The following is a 23,807-nucleotide window of genomic DNA, read 5'->3' as shown; positions in this document are numbered from 1 at the left end:
ATTCATCCGAAATCGCGATCGGGATCTTGATTGATTGACACACACGAGCGGTGCCCTGTTCCCTGTTATTAATCGGGCAAACCGCGTCCCATTCAACCCACCCAATCTTTTGTTGTCATTTATTTAGTTTTGTTTCTCGCTTCCCTCTTCTTCTACTTGCGACTACTTTGTTCCATCCATCATTCCCCATTAGTTCAACTTGTCTTCCCTTCCGTTGGCTCGTGGCTGGAATTTTGGGCTGCTGTGCTGTGTTGGGTCATTTTTCCCTTTCTCTTTCTCTTGCTCTTTCGCTTATCGTATCAGCCCGTGGCTTGTGCTTGTTGCTTTTACTGACGTCCTTCGTTTGGTCATTTTCTGGTGGATGAGCTGCATTTCGTGACGCAACTTAATTCATTCTTCAGCTCCACGCGTCGTGCAAACGCCCATCTGAAGAAGGTCCTTCATTCCTGGATTAGCTGGTCGTATTCTTCTTCTCTTCTGCGTATCAGCGTTTGTTTCTATTTGCAGTGGTGTGTGGGTATTCTCTCCCTCCCTCCCTCTCTGCCTCTCTCTCTCTCTCTCTTCCGTCCCATTCAAGGGATGAAAACCTCGTTGCAGGGACCTTGCATTGCTATGTTGTGTTGTTGCATCGACACCTGCTGATTCAGCTGCCAGCGTTGTTTTTCCCTCCCGGCGCCTCATTTCTGCTGCATTCCAGCCTCAACGCCTCTGATTGTGGATTTCCACCCAGGATGAGCAGCAATACCGGGCAAAGTCCGTTATCCGAAGTGAGCCCCATGGCTCAGCGCAGAAATTCCCCTAGCTGGAATCAGACCACCAAGGTGAGTGGCCTTCCGTAGCGGGAAGATGTGAGCCCCCCAGCTGACTGAAAACCCCGTAGATGATGAAAACACACGACGCTTCACCCTATGAAGCTCCGGCTTCACCGCGGCTATTCTGGCAAGGTCGGGAATCAGGATCTCCCTTCCATCGTAGCGCAGAAAACCAAAACCTTTACGACCCTGAGGGTTCGACTTATACTCCAAGGAAGCGCCCATCGTTGGAGAATTTGAAGCGTGCTTCGAGAGTCAAGAACAACAACATGTTCCGCGACCACAATACAGAATACGACCCGACCCAAGTATATGTACCACAGAGACCTCTGGCGCTCAACCGCCAGTCCCAGAGGCAAGCGCCGACTGCACCGCCTGCACATCAGCCCGACGTTCAGGATCAAAGCCCGGCCGGTCCTCGTCCTCCTTCTCCGAGTAAGGATCAGGTCGCGCCGGCCAAGTCATCGCTGTCCCGCGCGAGTCGCTTTGGTTCGAAGGACGCTGCTTTCGACCCGGAGAACGAGATTTGGTCCGATATTGACGGCAGTCGACATGCCAAGAGCGTCACATTCGATGCTGCGCCCCCTCAAGTGAACGAATATGAGATGACAACGCCTGATCCATCATCTATCGCCTCTGGTTCCCGTGAAGGGAGTTATGACTCCGAGGACAATGAGGATGATGCGAGCTTTGACCGGGAATCCTCGCTTGACCGCGACGATAGCTTCGACGCATCGCTGGAAGATCTTGAGAAAACACCAGTCGTCCTGCCGGAAGATTGGCGCTATATGAGCCCCGAGACTGCGGATGGTGAGATCTTGGGAGATGAGGAGGATCATTTCACCGAGGATGACAAGGACCACAGCCCGGTTCCCCGCCCATCTTCCCAACAAGGGCCTCCCGTACAGCACGCGCGTGTCGAGTCAATGGAGTCGAATACTGATCGCCGCCCTCTTCCGCCTCTGCCTCCCTCCAGCCGGCCTCAACTCTCGCAGCGTGGATCGCCGGGAAAGATGACGGCCGCTTTTGAGCTTGGAAGCGGCAACCAGCGCGTTCTTCCCTCTCCACCAGCACCCGCATCGTATAGCAAATCCGAGATTACGGAACGGAACCATGGCCATATGTCTCTGGAAGAACGTTTACATCTGATGATGATTGAGAAGAAGGAGCCGATGACGGAGGAGATCGAAATTGACGGCCCCGAAACACCCAAGGCTCTACCCGAAGAGCCAGAGGAGCCGATTGCGGTCAAGGACGTCCCCGCAGATAAGGAAGCAGATACCCCAGCCGAGGACGACACTGAGGTCTACTCCCCTCCGCGCATCTCGAGGGATTCTATCCTTCGAGATTTGCGGAAGAGCGAAAGTTTCCTCGATGACTCCTTCGAGGATGCTTCTCAGGCGGAGTCTAGTCCCAACCATTACTTTGATTATGACCCGGACGTCCCGATCCCTTCCATGGAGCATGACCATGACGAGAGCCACGACTATGATGACGACGAAGACGACGAGACCAGTAGCGTGATCATCAAGCCTGAAGAGCACGAAGACGACCTTTATGACATTCCGGAGTATTATGAAACGGTGAATTCGGAGCAATCCTCCTCGCAAGGCTTGAAAGATAGGCTGGGAGATGACGACGAAAGTCGCTACTCTAGCCAGCCTCCCGAAGACATCTCCGCTTTGGAAATTGACTCACAAGCCTCTGAGGACAGGCAAGATACCCCAGTTGCAGCCACGCAAACGGAAGAAACGCCGGTAGATGCCTCAATCGAAGCTACAGACGATGAGCTGACCGAGGAGCCAATTGATATGCCCGCCGACGAGTCAATGGATGTGTCTCAAGTTGATTCCGTTGATGAGGAACGGTCAGCTAATAAGATGGCCGCTATGCGAGAGTCCCTCCAGCGTCCAGCGACACCGGAGAGTCAGAATCAAGTATCAGAGCCTTCTACCCCTGATTCTGTTGTTCGACACCCCATTGGCGACGAGCAGAACGATCAAGATGTTTCCTCAGATGAGAGTGTACCAGAGCCGATCGCGACCGTCAAAGCCCCGGGAACTCGCCTCAAGACGCGTCCATCGTTAACCCCAGCTGATCTGGAACAGATGGCAGCGACACGCCGCAAGGTGAGCGGGCATATTCCACCGCCAATGCCATGCCTCACAAAGCAGGACTCCAACGACTCCCAAGGCTCAGCGACTGGCGATGGTGTTCCGTCACTACCCCCACCGCAAGAAAATCAACGACAAAGTAGTCTGGTGAAGCTTGACATCCCATTCAGTATTCAGGAAGAAGATAGCCTCGGATTTGATATGGACAAAGAATTCGATAGAGTCATTGAGTCCCAAAAGGTGGCGTTTGAACTTTCCCTCTCCCAATTGCGTCTCCAAAGTCACAAGCATGGACCATCCCCTCAATTCGTGAATCGCAGACAGTGGACTAACGGCGAGCCCCCAAAACAGAGAGGATACCTTATGCGGCACAACACCAAGGTTATTATTGCGAGCAGTAGCACGGAAGACGACACTGTGCCAACTCCTGGCGAAGATCCTGGTGAGTCTCGGGCTGCGCGCGCTGCACCCACACCGCGCAAGCCCAGCCAACAGACTTGGACCACGGTACCATGGAACGGCCAGACACGCCGAGCAAGTATGAGAACCGCCAGCGGCGTGGTCCGAAAGAAGACTTCTTCAGGGCCGGTACCACCCCTCCCAGGCCAACAGAGCAGCGTTCAAGAACAGCCTTCGACGATGGAAGAGGCGGAGCCTGCTCTGAACGGTGCCCTTGAGGAGGGTGAAGAGCGGGGCCGTCTTTTCGTCAAGGTCGTGGGGATGAAATATCTCGATCTGCCTCTGCCACGAGGTAAGTGATGAGCCTGCTGTTTGCCTCGGGGTTCACTCGTCACTAACAAGACTGTAGGTGAGAGATCGTACTTTGCTCTTACCTTGGACAACGGCCTGCATTGTGTCACCACTTCTTGGTTGGAGCTAGGCAAGACCGCGCCCATCGGGCAGGAATTCGAGCTCATTGTTCAACATGATCTCGAGTTCCAGCTGACCTTGCAGATGAAGGTTGATGAGGAGAAGTTCCGCGTCCCAGAGCCTACTCCTACTGCCTCTCCTAGCCGCCCGAAGACTTCTACCTTCAGCCGTGTGTTTGCTTCTCCGCGTAAGCGCAAGGAGCTTGAGATGAAGCAACAACTTGCCAGCCAGCAAAGCAAGGCCAAAGATATCAATGCTCCTGTATGGGAACGACTGAGGACTTTGGTTGCCAGAGACGGCAGCTTTGCGCGCGCATATGTTTCTCTCAGTGATCATGAGAAGTACGCCTATGGGCGACCTTACACCGTTGATGTCGCTTGCTTCAACGAATGGGCGGTCGAAGAACAACCAAGCAGCGTCAAGAGCAAGAAGAGTACGACAAGTACGACCTCGCAGCGCAGACCTCCTTACAAGATTGGTAAGCTGGAACTCCAGCTGCTGTTTGTTCCCAAGCCCAAGGGCGCCAAGGAGGATGACATGCCCAAGAGCATGAACGCCTGCATTCGGGAAATGCGCGAGGCGGAAAGTGTGTCTTCCCGCAGTTGGGAGGGCTTCCTCTCACAGCAAGGTGGCGACTGTCCGGTAGGTTCCCCTTAAACATCGCTGATGATGAGTTCTGCTAAACTGAGGACACATCTAGTACTGGCGACGCCGCTTCTTCAAGCTCCAGGGATCCAAATTGACCGCCTACCACGAGACCACACGTCAACCACGCGCCACTATTAACCTATCCAAAGCAGTCAAATTGATTGATGACCGGTCATCGTTGATGCAGAAGGAGACCACCACCCGGGGTGGTGGCCGCCGCAAATCTGCTTTTGCCGAAGAAGAGGAAGGGTACATGTTTGTGGAGGAAGGTTTCCGTATTCGCTTCGGGAACGGCGAGGTGATTGACTTCTACGCCGACAGCGCAGCCGACAAGGACGGATGGATGAAGGTCCTGGCAGATGCGGTAGGCAAAGGTTCCTCTGGAAGTAGCCAAGCCAAGCTGTGGACCGAAATGGTTCTCAAGCGCGAACGGAGTATGAAGGTGAAGCGCGAGTCCCTGGCCGCGGCTTCTACTTCTGCTCCAGCCGTTCCTGCTACTGCTCCTCCGGCCCCTCCTGTCGAACGTCCTCGTAGCCAAGTCGCTCCCCCGCCTCCCGCTAAACCCACCTCGTCCATCCCGATGCCGACGGCGCCGGCGCCGAACTCGGCTTCCAAACCTCGACACAAGCATACCCAGTCTCAGCCCGAGGTTCGCGGTGCGGATGCTCGGCGACAGAAGACCCGGTCCTTGATGTTCTAGACACGTGTGTGGTAGATGCAGCCTGACTTGTGCTGCTCAGCTTGTACGTTCAGCATATTTTTGTGTTTTCTTTATGCTCGCGATCTGTGTGACATTCAAATTTGCTTTGATTCGTTGTTTTGTCTTTCTCTCCTGCTGGTGTTGGAGTCCAAAGCCTGCGCTGCTGCACTTCTGTTCTTGTCCAATAGCCTTTGTTCTTGAAAATTCCTTGTGCATTCAGCGTTGTGATTTTGTTGGTGCCGTACTTGATACATAGCGTCTTTCCTTCACAAGTTCATGATGAATCTTGCTATTTCATGTATCATAATGCGGTAATATATGGTTTTATGGAGTTATCAGTTGTGTCTGACCCTGTAATTGTGGTACCTGCTCGCATGATTTTAGGAGGACGTAAGGGAACGTACGGATTCCAACTTAGTATATATGTTCGAATGTTCCTCGACAATCCTGTCAGCCCACATGTCCATGATGCTCTTCTGCCTACGTCCAAGACTACTAGATAATGTCTGGCAAAATCTCTTGTTCATTTTCCTGAAGTCCTGTTCCCCACCCCTTCTATACAACCATCTACCTCATTCCCTAGCACCGAATTCCTTTGGCATTCTCCTCGATCAGAACCCAAATCAACCACTCTGGTCGATGTTCGCCTTCGTCTCAGCGCCCTCATCCTCCGACTCATCCTCAATCTGCGCCAAGGCATCCTTCTGCGCCGCTTTCAGGGCGTTCGCCTCCGCCGCGACGGGGACAGAAGTTATCTCGGCCGCCGAGATGCCGCCGGAGGTAATGTAGAGGAATTCCTTGGAGGAATAGTGATCTAAATGGCCGAAGAAGGCGGAGAACCTATGTTTCCAAGAACCTAAAGTTAGCTTCTGCTTTTCTTTTTTTTCGATTTGTTCCGGTTGACTATTTTTGATTTTGAGTGGAAGAAGGGCCAGGGAACATACGCATTTGTCTCCTCCTCCTCCCTGAAGATGCGATCATAGATCTCGCGCTGCTTGAACTCGTCGATGGTGGCCTTGTAGTTGTCAAAGTTGATGGGCTGCTTACCGCCCTCGACCGCCTTCTTGTTGTACACGTCAAACACGGGCCGTTCGAGCAGCAAACCCAGACCGGGGGCCTTGGGGATGGCGATCTTGGTGGGGCCGTAGGACTGCGGGATCAGCGTGGCCGGGTCGCAGCCGGCGCGCACGCACATGGCGGCCATGGCGACCATCTTGCGGATCTGGTGCATCATGAAGCTCTGGCCGTGGACCTTGAGGCTGAGCCACTCGGTGCCGTTGATAAGGAGCGGGGATGAGGCCGAGACATTGAACGATTTGATGTGTCGCTTGGACGAGGGGTCCTTGTGCGTCTTCTGGATGGTGTAGTTCCAAAAGTTGTTCGTGCCGACGTATTGGCTCAGCGCGTCCTGGACGCGTGCGAGCCGCGTGGGCGAGATCCGGTAGGCCCGCTTGGCTTTGAGGTAGGCGGCTTTGATGGTTTTGACAGTTGCGATGATTTGTTGCCGCTGGGTTTCGTCGGCGGCGGCGGTGGCGGGGTCGGGGTTTTGTTGTGCGGTGGTGGTAGTGGTGTCGTCGTCGGCGTGAGTGGGCTGGTCGGTCTCAGGGGCGACGACGTCGGGGATCTGTTGGTCGTCCTCGTCGTTCATGTGCAGGGCTTGCTCGACGAGCTTGCGGATATCCTCCGGGGTGTTTTCGAGGATCGGCCGGATGATGTTCTCGTCTGTCTCTTCCCAGAACCCGGCGACTTCTTCCTGGCGCGCGCGGTAGCCGTCCATGTCGCCTTCTTTCTCGGCGAACTCGACCAGCTGCTTGCCCAGGAAGGTGCCGGGGTGGGGCGGCAGAAAGCAGTGCGTGGGAATGAGGTACTCGTAGATGCGCGAGTCGCATAGCTGGTAGCTGCTGAACGACTTGTTGGTGACGAGGATGTCCCAGACGCGGATCTGCGAACTCAGCTTCTCGTTGATCTTCTGGACGATGTCCGGGTCCTCGACGATCAGCTTCAGCGAAACGATGTTCCCCGCGGCGTGCACGCCCTTGTCGGTCCGCGCGCATCGAACCAGCGACGACTTCTTCGGATCCGTGGCGTTGGCCTTGGAGATGGCGCCAGCGGCGACCAGAGCCGTGAACAGTTCACCCTCAATGGTCTTTTCGGTGGTGCTCCTGTAGACACAAGACCGCCCCCCCCCCATCTGCGATTAGCCCAATTTCCCTTGTGTCATATTTTCTTCGAAGAAAGTCGTTCTTCCCAGCATGTGGTAAGACTTGGTGCTTACAATTGCATGCCCTTGTAACCCGTACCAGAATACCCCATCAACACCGCAACCTTCTTCTTCGGCCGACGTTGCTCATTCTCGATATCCTCCTGAGAGAACTGCGTCGCATAGACGGGCGCCTGGACTTCCTCGCCATTCTCAAGCTTCTGGCGCTTGGCCTCCTGTTCCTCCTCGTTGCGGGCGCGTTTGTCTATCGTTTGCCGACTTGCTTGGGTAGTTCCAGAATCAGTTTTGCGCCCGCTCCCCCGTCAAGTCAAGCGATCATGCTTTGTGCATGATGGCAAGGAGAAGAACAAACATACCTCCACTCCGAACGGCCCAGATTCCTTTTTTTACGAGCTTCGCGAGGGTCCTCGGATCCCCGTGCAGGTCCTCTGTCGTGATTGTCCATTCTTGGTTCTGGGCGAGGGATTTTCGATATCGGCGACTCTCGAAGCGAACGGGTTGCTGGCTGAGAGTGACGCTGGGACTGAAGCGCGAGACGGTGGTGGCGGTCCAGCGGGAAGCAGCAAAACTTGTGGATTGACGCAGGCTGAGGTGGAGTTGAAGTTGCATTATTGTATCCTGGATCGTCTTTTTTTTCAATCCATCCCGAGCCTCGCTCTCTTCCGCGGGGGAAGGCCTGGCCACTCCGCGCTTGACTGCCTTGGGCCTAGTGGATTGCTGCCATTTTATGCCTCAGGTGTCGAGCATTCCTTCATTCTCTCCTCACTTGCTCGCCTTCTTTGATGCCATACCACTCACTGTCTCTCTTTCACACAAATCTCAACTATCCCTTTCCTCTCATTCACCAGTCTACATCTTTGTTGGACAGGGAAAGATAAAGCATGTTCCTCTCGATCTAAACCGACCGTTCTTCCCCGCCCGGATATCACCTCGTCAGCCTGTTGCGCCGATTACCTCCGCATCGCAAATTCTAGACTCACCTGCACGAAACACCTCCACTATCACCTCGAAACACCTACACAATGGATCTTGCCAACACCCTTATCCGGAGCGTGGTCCGCGCCTTCTACGAGACTCGTCACATCCTCGTTGTCGATGCGCTCTTCATCCACTCGGTGTATGCTGCATAAATCCGCATGTTAAGTCTCCAGCACGTACTAATCGGGACCACCAACCTAGTCTCCACGCCGAAGACCTCGCCTTCCTTCTGGGTATGCAACAGAAAGACCTCCGCAAGTTATGCGCTAAGTTGCGCGAAGACCGCCTGATCTCAGTGTACGTCTACAAACCCCCCTCCTACGAACCACGGCGCCACAAGCACATTCACCCCTCTCCCCCGAGACGGAGCTTTCAATTCGACGCTGACAATGATGCATGAAAAACAGGAGCACGCGCGCCGAAATCCGTGACGGATCGACGCGCCCCGTCAACCGCGAGTACTACTACATCCCACTGCACCCGGTGGTCGACGCGATCAAGTACAAAGTGTCGAAGCTGACCTCGACGATCAAAGCGCAGTACACGCCCAGCGAGGAGCGCAAGGAGTACGTGTGCCTGCGGTGCAGCGCGGAGTGGACGGAGCTGGACGTCTTGAGTCTGTATTCGGAGGAAGGGTTCGAGTGCCAGAACTGCGGGGCGATCCTGGAGCGCACTGAAGATGTCAAAGGGACGGAGGGGATCGATCGCACGGGCCACGAGAAGAACAGCAAGCTGATGAACCAGCTGGACCCGATGCTCAAGCTGCTGAAGCAGATCGACTCGGTGGAGGTCCCGCCCAACGACTTTGATACCGCCTGGGACCACAAGGTCGACGTCGTGCGTAACCAGCAGACCAACCCGACGCGCGCCTCGGTCGTCGTCCCCTCCAAGCACCACCCGGAGTCCGTCCGCGGCAACACCAAGACCGACGCCGCCGCCCTCGAGATCTCGCTGACCTCCAGCGAGGAGAAGAGCGCCGCCGAGCAAGCCGCCGAGGCCGCCCGCAAGGCCGCCGTCGAGAAGCAGAACGCCCTCCCCGTCTGGCACACCCATTCCACCGTCTCCACCGCCGCCGGCAGCCTGCCCCTCGTCAAGACCGAAGCCGACGCCGACATCGACGTCAAGCCCATCATCAAGGACGAGGACGAGGACCGCAAACCCGACGTCGACGGCCTGGACGACAAGGTCGCCGCCTACTACGCCGAAATGGAGCACGAGAAGGCCCTCCAGGCCCAGCAGGATGCCACCAGTGACGATGACGATGATGATGATGACGAGGAGGACGACGAGTTTGACGCGGAATTCGAAGATGTCGGAGGCGTCGGCTCGGCCAGCGAAACCGCCTCCCCGGCTGTTGCTGCCAGTGCTGGTGGTCCCACAAGTGCCCCCATGAATACCTCCTCCACCACCACCACCACCACCACAATAACAGGAATCAAACGCGAACTCGACACGGATTCAAGCTTCGCTAGCGCCCCGCAGACAACAGTCGCCTCCCCGGCCACGGATGACGGCCCCGCCTCTAAGAAAGTCAAAGTCGAGCCGGACATCAAGAAGGAGGAATCCGACGAAGACGACGATGAGGAGTTTGAGGATGTCTGATTCCTCTTCCCACGTTTGGTTTCTGGGACCTGATCTTTTTTTTTTTTCCCACCTTCTTTCCCCCCAATTTTCATGTTGTTGTTAACTATAGTCTTCCATCCAAGTCCCATAGATTCCTCCATCCCCGCAAACTTTTATGTTTCTTGTATAGGTGCTGGCGCCTACAGGGGGACATCAAAGAAACAATCAAGTTCACATTATAGCTTACTATCGAAATTAGATATATGCTTATCTACTATGAATTAATGATATGGCATTCCTTTTTCATGGCAGCAAAGATAAAATTAGACATAATTGCGGTAAATTACTATCACATGATTGTAATCTACGATCTGTTTCCTGGTCTACTCGCACTACATCCATATACATAATAGTCACTGTCTGTACAATCGGTACAAACAGTCCGAGTACAGTCACTGCGAAGATAACCTCCGACACCGTGTGTAGTCTTACTGGGAAACTTCTAAGAAAATAGAAGAACCCGAGTTGTCACGAGCACGCTTTGCAAGGAAGTTATCGACTCGCAATATCCAGTTTTGGCCAGCGGCGAAGTAGCGCGAATCGCTGTCATACGAAAAGAAAAGGGAAGAGATTGCGCTCAATATTTTCCAGGGGTTCTGGCAAGGGTATAGTTGAAGATACAAACAATACCCAGACACAACCAAACCGAGGCATGACCATCTTCAATTCAAGCAAGTTAGAAGCAAGGAAAAGAAACCATAATTTGGGACTGGCTAAAGTAGACAAGACCGTGCACCAGCCGAAACGCCCTCGCCCTTGACCAACCCAGCCACCCACCCAGCCCTCCTCCCATTGAAGCAACATTAGCCAGAACAGTCGTGAATATGACAACGCCCACGTCTATCAACGAGAGCCAAGCTCAGCTGCAAGTGAAACGCCGTAGATGCAAGAGCACAAGCACACAAAAGAAGGTTTATCGTAAATTCGTCTCTCATATCTGGTAAAACAAATTCCTTGTACTTGGGCGGGAGAAGAGAGACTCGTAATTATAGGCTCAGGGAGAGGCTATCGGGCCCATCTCGGAATCGCTTGCCATGACGGAGTTGTCCTCCCATTCTTCTACAGATAATGCATCAGACTCTGATTTGTTGGGGAATATTAGACGATGGCATGTTGACCAAGTAAAAAGCTACTTACCTGAAGCTACTTCCTCCGGCAGCTCGGCCAAAACCTCCTCAACAGTTGCAATGAATTCTAGAAGCGCTGCGTTAGCATAATTTCAAACGGGATTTATGCTGCGAGATCCGGCGTACCACGTGTGCGACGGACTGAATCTTGGTCCTCATCGCTCCTATCGTAATAGGTGGTAAGGCAATGGTCGATAACAGTCCGAATGCAGTCGAGAATCTTGGTATCAATCCCAGTCTCGGGTCCATCCTGACATAATTTGCGCAACCTTTCAAGGCTTGCATTCACCAGTTGTTTGGCGACTTCCGCTTGACGCGCTTCCCAACTTTCGCCCATATCCTCCTGGGCACTGAACAAGATCTGGCGAAGGACCTCCAAGGTCATGTTCCTCACAGCCCTCTCAGGGTAAATGAGTAAGGTAGGGGCCCAGTCTGGAATCCTGTCTATGAGCTGCGTCAAAAACCAAGTCTCATCAAGCCCGATGCGCTCGTTTTTGCTGGCCATGACACTTGTGAAGAAGTTGAGATGCTCTTTCCCCCCGCTATTGTTGATGGTTTCAATGCCCTTCGCCACATACTCGATCAACCCAGCAATTCGGTCTTTGTTCGGACACTGGCGACAAAAGACTAAAGTTGCCTCCAAGTAAGGAGTACAATTTTCTGCAGGAGAAAGCCTTAGACCTTCCTCTAACGTTCTGCAGATGGCATTGAGAAGGCCTGCAGCGGGCTCCGCATCGATAAACACACCAACTATTTTTCGGCAAGCCTGCGGACTGCTGTATTGCTGAAGAATCTTTTGTAGCACCAGTAACTCCTGTTTCATACCCACCGGTCGAACGAGACCACTTTCAATGGCAGTGAGAGTGTACTTTCCATCTGAAAGCAACCGCCGCCTACCATCTGCGTCCGGCTTCACGGTGAGGTTGAGGTGTGTCAGTAGAGCTGCCAGGAGATCCGTCATTTTCCGATGCGAAAACCTGCGGCCTTTCTCTAAAAGTTTGCAGTATGCCAGATACTGACGGCGGAGGCGCTTCAGGTCTTCGTGGTCGATCCATACGAGCTCCAGGCATTTCTGCAAAAAACCGCTATTGATGACAATTCCAGCCTCGTCATTCCCGAAGCTGACAAGGAGAAGGAGAAGCTCAAAATAGTCATCCCAGGCCTTGCCCACCGTGAGAAGCGCGGGCCAGAGGTCATATAGGGTATTAATCAGCGACTCAAAGGCGTCCGAGTAACGGTTTAACCACTTTTCCTGCTCTCTACTCCCCTTGTCGGCTTTTTGATGAAGTTCCTGGAGTTTCGACAGCGCGCAAATGATGATCTTTGTTGTACTATTTCGGACGGCTGGATGGGGGCCTTTTAGGATCAAATTGCGGACTGCCGATGGTCTCTCCATGAACCACTGCATGACCCTGTGAGCGGCCCTGGGAACATCACTTATGATCCTCTGAATCTCGTCCACAAAGGATTCAAGATGAGAAAGATCTCTAGTACGGGTCAACAGTTGCTCAAACGTGTCCAAAGCAATGGTGATCATCTGCCTGTCCAATTTCAATCTCTCCTCACGCCTAGGGTCCTGGGACTCATGGAGAAGGGAGAGCATAAACCGAACAAAGAAAGAATGGTATGGATCCGACAAACAGTATGTCCGTATGAACAGTTCATTCTCCATGGTGATGTGGTTCGCGAGCGGAGTCGGCAACTGAACTTGCACTGAATGCTGAGGTCTTGTGGGCTTGTATGTCATTCTTTCTGAGTCCATGCTTGAGACGCGCTGATAAAACAGCATGTAAGCGTTCCAGTTCTTTTGGAATCGCATCTGACCTATTGAAGAGGGTCCAAGAGAGTCGTTGACACCGCCGAAGCATTGATCTGGAATCTTGCCGTGATCAAATCGACTGACATCCGAATCGTTGAACTCGACCCAGTGTGCCCTGTTATCAGCCGTCGGCCTCTCACGGATGAACGAATAATAATGACCGGATTCGGCATTGCCACTATGTACGAGAACTCCTACCAATTCAAACATGTCCTCTCGTAAGTCCGTGCTCTGATCGGCAAGATATTCGACATTGTAAGGACTCATGTCGATACGTTCCGGGAATTTGAACTCGTCGTTGATCTTGCTTCGCATCATTGTCACCATGTCAAAATCAAAGCGCTTCAGGTGAAAGATAAGGTTGTCGGGCACGTCTTTCAGACAAGCCCGTTTGACTGCATCAACATGACGATCACAGGATGTGCAGGAGTATTTATTATCTCCTTGCATGATCTCTCCTTCGACGTAGGCCTGCAAGCTCTCTTCAAGGGTGGCTTTGCCTTTGATCTCACACTGAATGGCCGAGAATGGCTCAAGCCGCTCAGAAATATGGGGACATTCCTTGGACTTGATTTGCTGTACAAGTTGACCACCGTAGAAGGAGCGGAATTTCTTCTTGTCTTCTGACCTGAGAATTTGAGCCTCCCATCTATCGAATAATAGGTTATAGAACTCATCGACATCCATTTGAATCGTAACATCGATTGATTCGTTGTCATACGTACGGATGGTGTCAACGAACCCTTGTGAGTCGACGCTTTTCGTCCACGTCTCTTGCATGTATGCGAACAACTTCTTCGTCTCATCAAGCAGGTTCTGTGATGTCTCTGGGTCTTCGAGTTCAAGTCGCATCATGAAGTCACGAAAACCAACATTCATGAACAATTGGGTAAGAAGAGAGTTCAAGTAGCAAGTATTCGACAAGTTTCTAAGACCTGCATAACCCTCCGGCGAGCGAATCAGCTTGAAGCGCTCGAAGCACCACGAGTTAGAGTACGTGTAATCCTGCGGAATGAGATCCAGGAGTCGATCCACCAACTTAGCATAATTGTTGTCGATCAAGCAGAGTTGACCAAGAATAGAGTACAACTCCTGGCGGGTTTCTGTGTGCATGACAGGGATCTGGGGGACAATTGGCTCGTCTGACGGCGATGATAGATCAGGGAAGAGATACTTGTCGAAAAGCTCCTCAGCAAGATCGAAGGTGTCTATCGTGGTCGCCGTATTGTTCGCTAGATCGAGGCACGTTTTGAGCAGGCGACAAAAACCGAGAATCAGATTGTCCACAAGTTCGCGCCCGACGAACTCTTCTGTGTTATGGCGTAGCATTATTTGACTCCACTGCTTGAGATACTGGCTGAATACCAGATCCTGTGGTGATTTTTCAGCAACGGAACGGAAGACTAGATAGGCAACTTCAAAGAACTCGTGGGAATGAGGCGCATGATCCAGGGTCTTCGGAAAAGTCTTGACTAAAGCATCCCAGATTGTAGCTAAGATATCCATCCGGATAGGATTCTCGAAGTCCGAGGCATCGAGCAAATCTTGGGTGTCTGTGCAAGCAGGTGTGGATTGCTTTTTCCGCAGCGATGAAGGGCTGCAGACAACAGATATGTTCTCTGCAATGCCCTTCCGGATGGGCTGACGTGACTCGTCCAACAGAAGCGAGACCAAGAGGGCATCAAAATCTGCGAATCGCTTGACTGCGTTCCAGAAGTTGAGATCACGTACAGATCCTTCCGTGAGAACGGCGAAGGAGTGGCAGATTAATTTGAAGACGCTAGCTTGTGGAATCCGGTCGCTAGGCAATCTTCTCGAAATGTCTATGCAATGGAGGATTTTCTGGGCCAAAGCAGAGGCATCCGAGATCAACGGAACATCGGACGCACGAGCCGGTTGCACCAAGAGTGCGTGGAGTAGGCATTCAATGAGATGCGTGGCGAACATCAGTTTTATAGAGCTCTCATCAAAGGCAATGGACATCGCGGGACGTGTTAAGGCAGAAACTAGGACTTTGATGCTATGAGAAACATAGTCTTGATTCGGGGAGGACTGTGAACAAAGTTAGCAGCGTTATCAGGAGGAAGACCGAACGATTTGTTGTCTCACCTCCAAAGCCTCTTCGCGCAGACATACAGACAGCGCATGAACTGAGTATAGATAGTAATAGGGTTTGTCCATGGGAAACATATCGTCTTCAGTCCTGTCAATAGACTTTACCAGCTGCAAGACTCTCTCCTGCGGCGGGAACACAGTAAGAAAATCATAAATCTGTCGGGTAAAGTCAGTTGGAGCCAATCCCAGCTGCACCTCAAGCAAGTCACCTACCTCTCGCGCTAGATGCTCCTCTATTCCCAGAAGATCGTAAAGATCATCAAAATGCTTGAGCACTTCAGAATCCACCGAAGTCATAGACTGACGCCTTCCTGTAAGTGCTACTTCTCGACTCTCAGGATCTCGCTGAACGATAAGGAGGCCAGTTCCGAGCTTCAGATCCCGCAAAGTAGTGTCCGATTTTTCGAGCAAATCGATCCGTTGGCCTCCAAATATAGTATTCAGCTTGGTAAAACCAGTAACACGAACGAGAGTATCAACGAGCTCCGCAGCGGTCGAGAGATCTCCAATCTGCAACGCGTTCACCTTGGTTTGTGTACCGCCATTGAAAGCCTGGTAACGAATACTGATCAATTCGCCCTTGACAGATTTACTCGGTAGGTCCAGGGATGTTGAGTCCTGGAGAGGGCTGTACTGTGGACGGCTTCTCAAACCCTGAAGGAACTGGCGCAGGAAAAGCAAGGACCGGCTAAACCTTAGCTCTTCTGGGTGAACGCCAGACTCGGACATGGTAGTGCGAGCCGACTCCTCCATGGGTCGGTCATTTTCTGCATGTGCCGAGTGCAGGTTAGAAGCAGCAGATTTGAGTTGTTCAACGCAGCGATCAACCAGCGCAATATGTGTTGCTTCAACAGCCGTGCGAGGAGAGCGATTGATCACGCTATGATCAAGATATACTTCGATGGCGTAGCTGATAGCGTCTGCCTCGATCGTACCAGGCAGTGCGGTTAAAATCATGTTCCAGATCCGCTCCATACCTGGAATGACCACGACCTCATTCTCGCCAGCGATTGGAGGAGGGTGGAAGCGGATTTCATAGTTAATGGCATGTTTTGCAAAGTAGAGAACCTCCGGTGAATAGTCCTCCGTCGGCGAGAGCTTGGGCAGATACTCGTCGAGGCATCGCTCGATGAACGGGTTGGCTTGTACGAAGCATCGAGTCAGAGCGCATAACCTGTCCCAGAGGACTCGTCGGGCTTGCTGCACAAGCGACTTGGACATGAAGACCTCATGCCACAGAATATCGCTGAGATCAGCCGTTATAGTTTCAGGAACGCTATCGATGATCCGAGCCAGCAGCTGAATGCGTGAGAGGAAGCCATTCCAAGAAAAAGTATCCGCGAAATCAATCTGCTTGTTGTTCACAGTTTGGGCGAGTTCCAATACCAGCAAACGCGTCAGATTGAAATCCTCGGCAAGCTTGCGGACGCTCTGAGTATCATTGTTCGCAAGAAGCGCATTCAGTGCCTGTATACTACCGGCCGTGAACTCATTCATCTTGGCTATATCCATGACACAAATCTCGTAGGTTTCCATTTTGTCAAATTCGCTCAAACCCACGTCCATGAAAGCGCTTATCTGCGAGGCGGCGAACTTTTGTAGCTGGGCTTTGTGGTCCACGGACAGCTCATTAGTAGCAGCACTTTCCCGAATAAGGCGCACACAGAGGCGTAGCGGGATAGCGTCCACCTGCTCCGTGAGCTCGTGACGATATCCTTCACTGTGTTTCTCGCGCATCGCAAAGAGCAATTGTTCGCAAAAATCAATCATTCGTGTATCAAAGCGACTCAATGGGAGATCGAACAACTTGGAGCATAGGTACAGCAACGTTGGCGACGTGGATAAGTGCATGTGAAAGGTTCGCGATAACATGCCCAGTACTTCCGACACAGCTCTCGAATCCGGGCTCTCTGTGACCGTCTTCCATATCGTGTCGGTATCAGCATCGGTGTATGTGGTAGTCACGATCAAGAAGCCGATAATGTTCCCACTTCTGCTGATTAGTTGTGGGTGCGAGTCGATACCAACGATATATTCAACCATTTGGCTTTGTCGCAAGAACTTGACCAGGTACTGCACGATGGGGTGGTCAATGCCATCGGGGTTATGCTGAATATGCTGTCGATAGACAGTGACAAGGTCGAACTGCATCGTCTCCATGCCGTGCACCCGGAGCTCCATCCGACCATCCATGATATGCTTCTTCAGCACTGCGAATTTCCAGCCGTAATATACCATGTAAGCCCGCGCTTCAGATGGGACGTCTGGGGGAAGATCGACTGGGATCTGTATGGAAAGATCCTCCGCGATCTGATCCAACCACTCCGGACTCCAGAGGCAGAAGTTCAGATATGTATGTGAGAGAGCGCGAAGCAAAGCATCGCTGGTCTCGCTGGATACCCAAGACGACTTCTTCGTGATGTGGGTCTGATAATGGTCGTCAAAGGCTCGAATTAGGGGATAGACCGCCTTGAGGGTACGGCAGTAGATAGAAGAATTGATCAGCCCATCATCAACGAGGTACTTGCGTCGTTCGATGCCCGATTCGACTAAGTTATTCACAATAGTAAGAACTGAGATCAAGGGCTGTGCAAAGTATGGCCACTGAGTTACCAAGCTCGTGAGACAAGCTGCAAATTCGGACACTCGCTTGACGATGTCAACGGAAGGCGCGGCGAGTTTATCATTGATACGTGTGACCATATTGGGAACTTCAATGCCATAGCACTTCTCCATGGCACGGAAGAATGGAATACAATTAATCTGCAGTATCCATCCTAGCGACGATAGGTAGCCCTTCGAAAACAGTTCTGGTGGCTGTACATTTGGGTCCTTGACTGCCTGATTTAGTCGCAGGGTATCGATGCGGAGGAGGTGAAGGGCCAATTGGGCATAATTGAGGAAGAATTCTTCCAAGCAAGCCCACAAAAGCTCGCCTTGATCCGGTACGAGCACCTGCCTGTAAAGGTGTTAGGTCTTGAAAGAGGGCCAGTTAGATAGAGACTCGACTCACACCCGGCGTAGCAAGCCATCTATCATGCTCGGAACCTCTTCCCAGGCGTCGCGGTCCTCTGCTAGGACTGCATACGTCAACTGATTGAGATTGTTCGCGACCTCGTCTAACCATGCCTTCACGGCATTGAAGATGGTGGTATCCAGCTCCGAGCCTGTATGCGCATTCAGGTTAGATTCTGGCCACTTGAGCGTGAGCGAAGCCGTACCTTTCTCAAGGACTACACTAATCTCTTCCATGCTCTCCCGGGAGTCTGTCCCAGGACGGAGTTTAGGGAACGTGTCTATCAAAGACAGCTGGTTGTGTAGCTGGACCACCTCCGGGGTTGCCGGCTCCCGCATTGCCTCTCCTAACGGTTTCCAACTCGACATATTGGGATCCTGATCCATATCTTCCAGGTCCGCCACTTCAATTTCGGGACTCTGCGCAGGTGAAGACGAAAGTGATATCGCCGCGGGCGCGTCAACACCGGTCCCATCGGTGGGAGCAACTGCTGAAGTGGGACCGGCTTGCTTTGTCGGTGATTCGCTAGGGGTGGGAGCCATGATGTCTGAGATCGGAGACTTCACGTTTATGGTCACTCGACTGGCCGGACGAGACGACGGGGAAGCTTCCACGCCCAAAGTGGCAGGAGCATCGGTGATGTGGTTGGAAATTTGAGAAGCGGAAGTGTCGTTGGGAACAGTCCAGGACTCACACGCTCCACTTCCACTGTCGAGACGGGGACGTTTTCGCGTAGATTGAGGGTCGTTATCTTCCATGGAATCGCCGAAGGGACGCGTCGTGTCGGTTGAGGTGATGTCGGGCGGGGTGCTAGAGCTCTCTAGCGGGGCAGCTGCCATTCCATTTTCTTAGCTCGGTTGAAAGGGGGAAAAGTAAACTTGGGGTGTGGGAGCAGAGAAGAGCGTGCTGAACTGAGTCGACTGAAGGAGGGATATGGGGTGGGAGGGAAGGTGGAGATGCTGATAAGAAAATAGATTGTAGATGAAGAGAATCTTAATCCTAATGGAGCAGCCACCGACGGGGGGATAGAAAGGTAAGGCGGGATTTGAGCTTGATCGATGCGAATTATAGGGAAGCGAAATAAAAATGAGTAACCAACTTTGTTCTTTTGAGTGGAGGTGTTGGGGGGGGAGATTGATTGTATGGATAAGGAGGAAAAGCAGGCAGCTAGTTATCAGTCAAGTAGCTGATTCAAGTGTCACCTACTCAAGCCACAAAGGACGGATTGAATAGCTGCTCTCCTTTTTCTTTCTTCTTCCTCTCAAACATGAAAGTAAGAAGAGAGAAAGCGAAAGAGATTAGGTAGGGGAGGAATATGGAGGGAGAGGAAGAGAGGAGGAGGAGGAGGAAGAAGAGGAAGAAGGAGGGAGTAGTTGTAAAGCTAGTGGAATAGAATAAGACAACAGTCAGTGAATGGTGAATGGCAGAGAGGGAGAGAAAGGCGGAAGAAGTGAGCAGCAGCAGCAGCAGCAGCAGCTCTGACGTTGTGGTGGAGCCGCGATTTAGCGGCCGGAGGGAAGAGAAGGAGGGATGATGGAGGGGGAAGGAGGAAAGAGAGGGATCTGGCCAAACGGAATTCCCGCCAGTTGACATGATTTGACATTATTTCATGATTTCCACTGGGGTCCACAGTTTGATTCGATTGCAGAGTACGGAATCCTCCGTGGAAAGTGTCTCTTTGGTTCCTGTGAGCTATGAAATATTACACAATACAATCAATCATGCTACTTAATTATACCTAGTGGCTATTCTAGAATCCTATCCTACTTCTGTGCTTTGGCAAAAAGGAAAACAAAACAAAAAAAAAAAATGACTGGGTCCCTACACAACAGAGAGATCCCTTACGCCGGTCAGTTCCGGCCAGGACAAGGGCGGTTAAATCATCTTCTCATCATGAGTCAACATTGCCTATGAATGAGGTCTCCCCTGTACGCCAAGGATCCAGAGACCGAGATTCTCGATCACCATGAAGCCAAGCACTAATCGCTAATCAAATGTGACATGCCAGAGAAAGGGTCGAAATGGGGCAATGCAGTTTGGGGGGGGGGCCAACAACGGGCGCAGCTCACAGCTCAGGTACAGCTAAAAAGCCTCCGTCGTGAAGCTTAAATGAGCCCATACTCCACTTGTCACTTGAACCTCTTCGACCTTAGCGCGGGGTAGCTTTTTAGGCCCGCCTCCCTCAAGCACTTGTTTACGTAGTCTATTGCTTCGCTGAATGCATGGTCCCGGAGAAAGACCGTTTGATGGTCTCCACTAAAGTTAGCCTGTCGATCGATCGTCGCGAAACGTATCATCTCATATTATCCTTTCCCCCTCGGCCAATCCAGGCTACACAATAGCACTGAACGTGGCAAATCTTGTGCAGAGTAACCGCATCCTATCTGAAATTCTTGGCATTGACTATGGCATTCTTAATCGCAATTATGAAAAATAACAATTCACACTCCGAACCATCATTGACTGGCAAGGGCACTCTATCTATTCCGCCATTGTAGTCTCAATCTTGCGAATCACCTTCACTGGGTTGCCGACAGCCACGTGACAAGCAGGCACATCCTACCATCGGCTTTTGTCAGTATCTACTCTTCAGTCTCTTGCTGCATCGAGTTTTTAGATTTACCTTGTTGACCACACTGCCAGCCCCGATCACTGCACCCTTTCCAATGGTCACCCCGGGCAGTACCGTCACGTTTCCCCCGATCCAGCAATCTTCTCCAATATGGATTTCATTTCCGAATTGAGGACCCTTGAAGCCATTCCGCTCCACTGGGTTTAGGGGATGCGAGCCACTAAACAGATTGACGCGGGGGCCAATCAACGTACGCGCCCCGATGGTGACAGGAGCGGTGTCAACGATGATGGCATCGAAGTTGATGAATGCGCCCTCACCTACTTTCAGGTTGTGGCCATAGTCGACTCGGAATGGAGGCTCGATCCACGGGTACTTTTCTAGCTGGATGTCGTCCTCTAAGGGGTCTTCTTTCTGCAGAGGGAGAGGAGACTTATCATTGAGGATGCTAATACTATCAGTACAGTGGTGTTGGGAACCCTAATCAACCACGGCAGAGCGTGGGCTCATACAAACGGATGAAGATCTGGAGGGAAATCATACTCACTCTTTCCAAAGCTCCAGCATTTGCCGTCGAGATACGTCACCGGCGTTATTGAAGCGGCGGCAGGCATTTTGACATCGCTTTCGGGCAGCTACGAGGCCAGCAACGGATAAATGATCCGGGCCCACATTCTGATGCGATACTGGATCTTCCGCAGGGCTCATAGCTTGTTTGTTGTCGCTTATGGTCAAGGACGAGACTTGTGCATCTTTTCTCGTCACCCGCGTTGGCCTGGGCGTTTTGGGAGTCTGCGAGAAGGATAGACTGACCATATCCGCAACCGGGGGCGACAGAGGTGCTTGCAACATTGAGAAAGACATGGCTTGGCGACGATATCTATATAGAGGAAAAAATGCCTTGGATTGATTTCTGAACCATGTCTTGTCGCCTGAGAGAGTGATTTAAATAATTGGAGACGAAGAGCATTCGTGTTCATCTGGCAGCGATGATGAAATGGCTCGTAGCGAAGCATTCTATTGCAAACACCTTGTGTTGCTGAGCTCTTTAGGGGACAAAAGCCTCACAGACGTGGAAAAGGCGCTACTCCTTTCGGCGCTAAACTTTCATCTTGAAGAAGGTGCATAGTGGTTCTGGTGGGACTCAGGACGAGCAGTATCTGTACCTGATTCTTTTGGGATGGATCGCCCGTCAATCATTGCTAGCTCGGAAATCCAGGGCCATGCACGATAAGCCTTTGGATGGTCGTCCTACGGGCGGTACTGGTATTGTTAGTCACTATTCCTCTCATTTATCAGCAAGTTGAGCTCATCAGACAGCAATGACGAAACGATTCCTGCCTGGGAGGGAATCGAACGGTTCCCCGTTGATAGCAGTACAGCAGATGGCCATGCACAGATCCTCGTTTAGCAGCCCGGCGACCTGTTGTGGTATAATGTGTGGTTCAACATCTGTATCCAGCCTACGCGTCAGAGTAAGATAGATTCCGTGATGATGAGAAACTGGCATTGCTCAGCAATATGAGCAAGATGAGGAAGATGAGGGAGATGACAACAAAGGAAGGTTGGAAGATTACGGGAGTGGTGCATCCCCAAAGTATCAAACCGCCCTGCAGCCACGGACCGGGGGTTCCTGACCAATCATCTTCCACGTCACAGGCTGCCTTATGTAAGGCCGGCGGAGCAACACCCATGGATCCAGGCATCATCAACAATTGTTGTCCCTGCGCGCTCACACCGATTGTTCTCAAACTAAAGAAGCACCTCAGCTCTTTGCCAAAGAGGTTGCACTCATAACATGCTCACACTCTAGCGAAACCGCGATAAAGCCTCCCAAATTCCTCCCCCTCCCCCCTTCAGAAGCAGAATGCATTATCGACATCAACACCACCATCACCGCCGCAACCACCACTAAACACCACACCATAACCACAATTATCACCAACCACCAACCACAAAACTCCGCAAAATGACCACCACACCACCATCCGATTCAGCGCCCAGCGCCCCCCTCGCCTCCCCGACCCCCCAATATCGCGCCTATCAACCCACCGCGTCGCGCACCTCCTCACACTCCTCCTCGACCTCTACCCCGTCCCCATCCCCTTCTTCCTCCCCAACCCTGGACCCCTCCAACCTTCCCAATGGCCCGAAATCGCTCTCCGGAATCTCCCTCCGCGCCTTTCTCCTCGGCACGACCCTAGGCCTAACCATTAGCTCCACGCTGTACCTCCTCCTGACTACCACCTCCCCGCTCTGGCGCCTCCCGTTTTTCCTCGCCAGTCTAAGCCTCTTCCACTTCCTCGAATACTACACCACAGCCGCGCACAACCCGCGCTTCGCGACCGTCTCTGCCTTCCTCCTGACCTCGAACGGATGGGCCTACAACGTCGCGCACGGCTCCGCGCTCCTCGAATGCCTCCTCACCTCCACCCTCTTCCCGGCGACTGACCACCAGCACCACCAGCACCGCATCGGCTCGAACCTCTACACCCGACTCACCGGCGGGCCCTACCACCACCCCCACCTCCTCCCTGAACGTCTTAATCTCGCCGTCTGCATAGGCCTCGCCCTCATGATTCTCGGCCAGACCGTGCGCTCCGTCGCCATGGCCCAAGCCGGCAGCAGCTTCAACCACACGGTGCAGGTGGCGCGGCGCGACGACCACCGCCTCGTCACGACGGGCGTCTACCGGTGGCTGCGGCACCCTTCATACTTTGGGTTTTTCTGGTGGGGGATCGGTACCCAGTTGGTGCTGGGTAATGTTGCCTGCTTGATCGGGTATGCGCTGGTCTTGTGGCGGTTCTTCAAGTTGCGTGTCAGGAGTATGTTGTTCCCCCGGTTACCCTTCTCCCTCTTCTCTGCCTCTTGTGCTTGTGTGGAACCGGTTTGCGAAAGTGTACTGACGGAGAGAAAATAGGAGAGGAGAACTATCTCTGTGCGTTCTTTGGGGATGAGTATCGGGCGTATAGGAAGAGGAGCTGGGTTGGGATTCCTTTCGTTTGAAGAACGGGATCAGCCTCTGAGGATGGGCTCAATGAGAGCAGGCGGTTCTTATACTGTACATGGGGAATGATGGGCACGGTAGATATAGGATTTGTTGGCCCGGGTCCTAATATAGTATCACCCCCTGATTGGGGGCGATTGTTTAATTCTTTTGCTTACATACGAATATTTTTTAATCATATCTAT

At 52.4% G+C, this 23,807-nt stretch overlaps 6 protein-coding genes across 6 annotated transcripts; 3 read left to right on the top strand and 3 right to left on the bottom strand.

Annotated features, from left to right (window-relative positions):
- Positions 1-731: 731 nt before the first annotated feature.
- bud4 (putative GTP binding protein (Bud4)) lies at positions 732-5,144 on the top strand (the record flags this gene model as incomplete). Its single annotated transcript, XM_025576783.1, has 4 exons — positions 732-821; positions 881-3,677; positions 3,735-4,438; positions 4,497-5,144. The coding sequence occupies 4 exons, from the start codon at positions 732-734 to the stop codon at positions 5,142-5,144; spliced, it is 4,239 nt and encodes a 1,412-aa protein (XP_025431832.1).
- Positions 5,145-5,638: 494 nt separating this feature from the next.
- BP01DRAFT_356062 (pseudouridine synthase PUS2) lies at positions 5,639-7,979 on the bottom strand. Its single transcript, XM_025574851.1, has 4 exons — positions 7,722-7,979; positions 7,420-7,623; positions 6,089-7,306; positions 5,639-5,984 (listed from the first exon to the last, which is right to left on the bottom strand). The coding sequence occupies exons 1-4, from the start codon at positions 7,808-7,810 to the stop codon at positions 5,768-5,770; spliced, it is 1,728 nt and encodes a 575-aa protein (XP_025431831.1). The 5' UTR covers positions 7,811-7,979; the 3' UTR covers positions 5,639-5,767.
- Positions 7,980-8,143: 164 nt separating this feature from the next.
- BP01DRAFT_391219 (putative transcription factor TFIIE complex alpha subunit) lies at positions 8,144-10,072 on the top strand. The gene is made up of 3 exons (XM_025578063.1): positions 8,144-8,482; positions 8,545-8,640; positions 8,751-10,072. Exons 1-3 carry the CDS (start codon positions 8,388-8,390, stop codon positions 9,943-9,945), a joined length of 1,386 nt encoding a protein of 461 aa, XP_025431830.1. The 5' UTR covers positions 8,144-8,387; the 3' UTR covers positions 9,946-10,072.
- An 888-nt stretch (positions 10,073-10,960) lies between these two features.
- Positions 10,961-18,882, bottom strand: BP01DRAFT_295229 (putative ubiquitin C-terminal hydrolase; the record flags this gene model as incomplete). The annotated part of the gene is made up of 7 exons (XM_025571811.1): positions 10,961-11,046; positions 11,104-11,160; positions 11,220-14,964; positions 15,022-15,183; positions 15,241-17,986; positions 18,041-18,194; positions 18,249-18,882. 7 exons carry the CDS (start codon positions 18,880-18,882, stop codon positions 10,961-10,963), a joined length of 7,584 nt encoding a protein of 2,527 aa, XP_025431829.1.
- Positions 18,883-20,851: 1,969 nt separating this feature from the next.
- Positions 20,852-21,481, bottom strand: BP01DRAFT_356058 (uncharacterized protein). The gene has a single exon (XM_025574850.1). It carries the CDS (start codon positions 21,465-21,467, stop codon positions 21,159-21,161), a length of 309 nt encoding a protein of 102 aa, XP_025431828.1. The 5' UTR covers positions 21,468-21,481; the 3' UTR covers positions 20,852-21,158.
- Positions 21,482-22,348: 867 nt separating this feature from the next.
- On the top strand, positions 22,349-23,795 carry BP01DRAFT_422907 (protein-S-isoprenylcysteine carboxyl O-methyltransferase). Its single transcript, XM_025579595.1, has 2 exons — positions 22,349-23,440; positions 23,536-23,795. The coding sequence occupies exons 1-2, from the start codon at positions 22,585-22,587 to the stop codon at positions 23,619-23,621; spliced, it is 942 nt and encodes a 313-aa protein (XP_025431827.1). The 5' UTR covers positions 22,349-22,584; the 3' UTR covers positions 23,622-23,795.
- The last annotated feature ends 12 nt before the right edge of the window (positions 23,796-23,807 follow it).

Source organism: Aspergillus saccharolyticus, assembly GCF_003184585.1.
Source record: "Aspergillus saccharolyticus JOP 1030-1 unplaced genomic scaffold BP01scaffold_12, whole genome shotgun sequence".
Classification (NCBI taxonomy): Eukaryota; Fungi; Ascomycota; class Eurotiomycetes; order Eurotiales; family Aspergillaceae; genus Aspergillus; species Aspergillus saccharolyticus.
The sequence above is the reverse complement of the archived record's forward strand: the minus strand, read 5'-3'. Positions and strand labels throughout refer to the sequence as shown.

Coding starts and splice junctions, on each gene's coding strand:
- BP01DRAFT_356058 (XM_025574850.1), bottom strand. CDS start 21,467: ATGTTGCAAGCACCTCTGTCGCCCCCGGTTGCGGATATGGTCAGTCTA.
- BP01DRAFT_422907 (XM_025579595.1), top strand. CDS start 22,585: ATGACCACCACACCACCATCCGATTCAGCGCCCAGCGCCCCCCTCGCC. Junction 23,441..23,535: donor CTTCAAGTTGCGTGTCAGGA/GTATGTTGTTCC, acceptor GAGAGAAAATAG/GAGAGGAGAACTATCTCTGT.
- BP01DRAFT_356062 (XM_025574851.1), bottom strand. CDS start 7,810: ATGGACAATCACGACAGAGGACCTGCACGGGGATCCGAGGACCCTCGC. Junction 7,624..7,721: donor CTGGGCCGTTCGGAGTGGAG/GTATGTTTGTTC, acceptor TACCCAAGCAAG/TCGGCAAACGATAGACAAAC. Junction 7,307..7,419: donor GGTTACAAGGGCATGCAATT/GTAAGCACCAAG, acceptor TTGTGTCTACAG/GAGCACCACCGAAAAGACCA.
- BP01DRAFT_391219 (XM_025578063.1), top strand. CDS start 8,388: ATGGATCTTGCCAACACCCTTATCCGGAGCGTGGTCCGCGCCTTCTAC. Junction 8,483..8,544: donor GCGCTCTTCATCCACTCGGT/GTATGCTGCATA, acceptor CCACCAACCTAG/TCTCCACGCCGAAGACCTCG. Junction 8,641..8,750: donor GAAGACCGCCTGATCTCAGT/GTACGTCTACAA, acceptor CATGAAAAACAG/GAGCACGCGCGCCGAAATCC.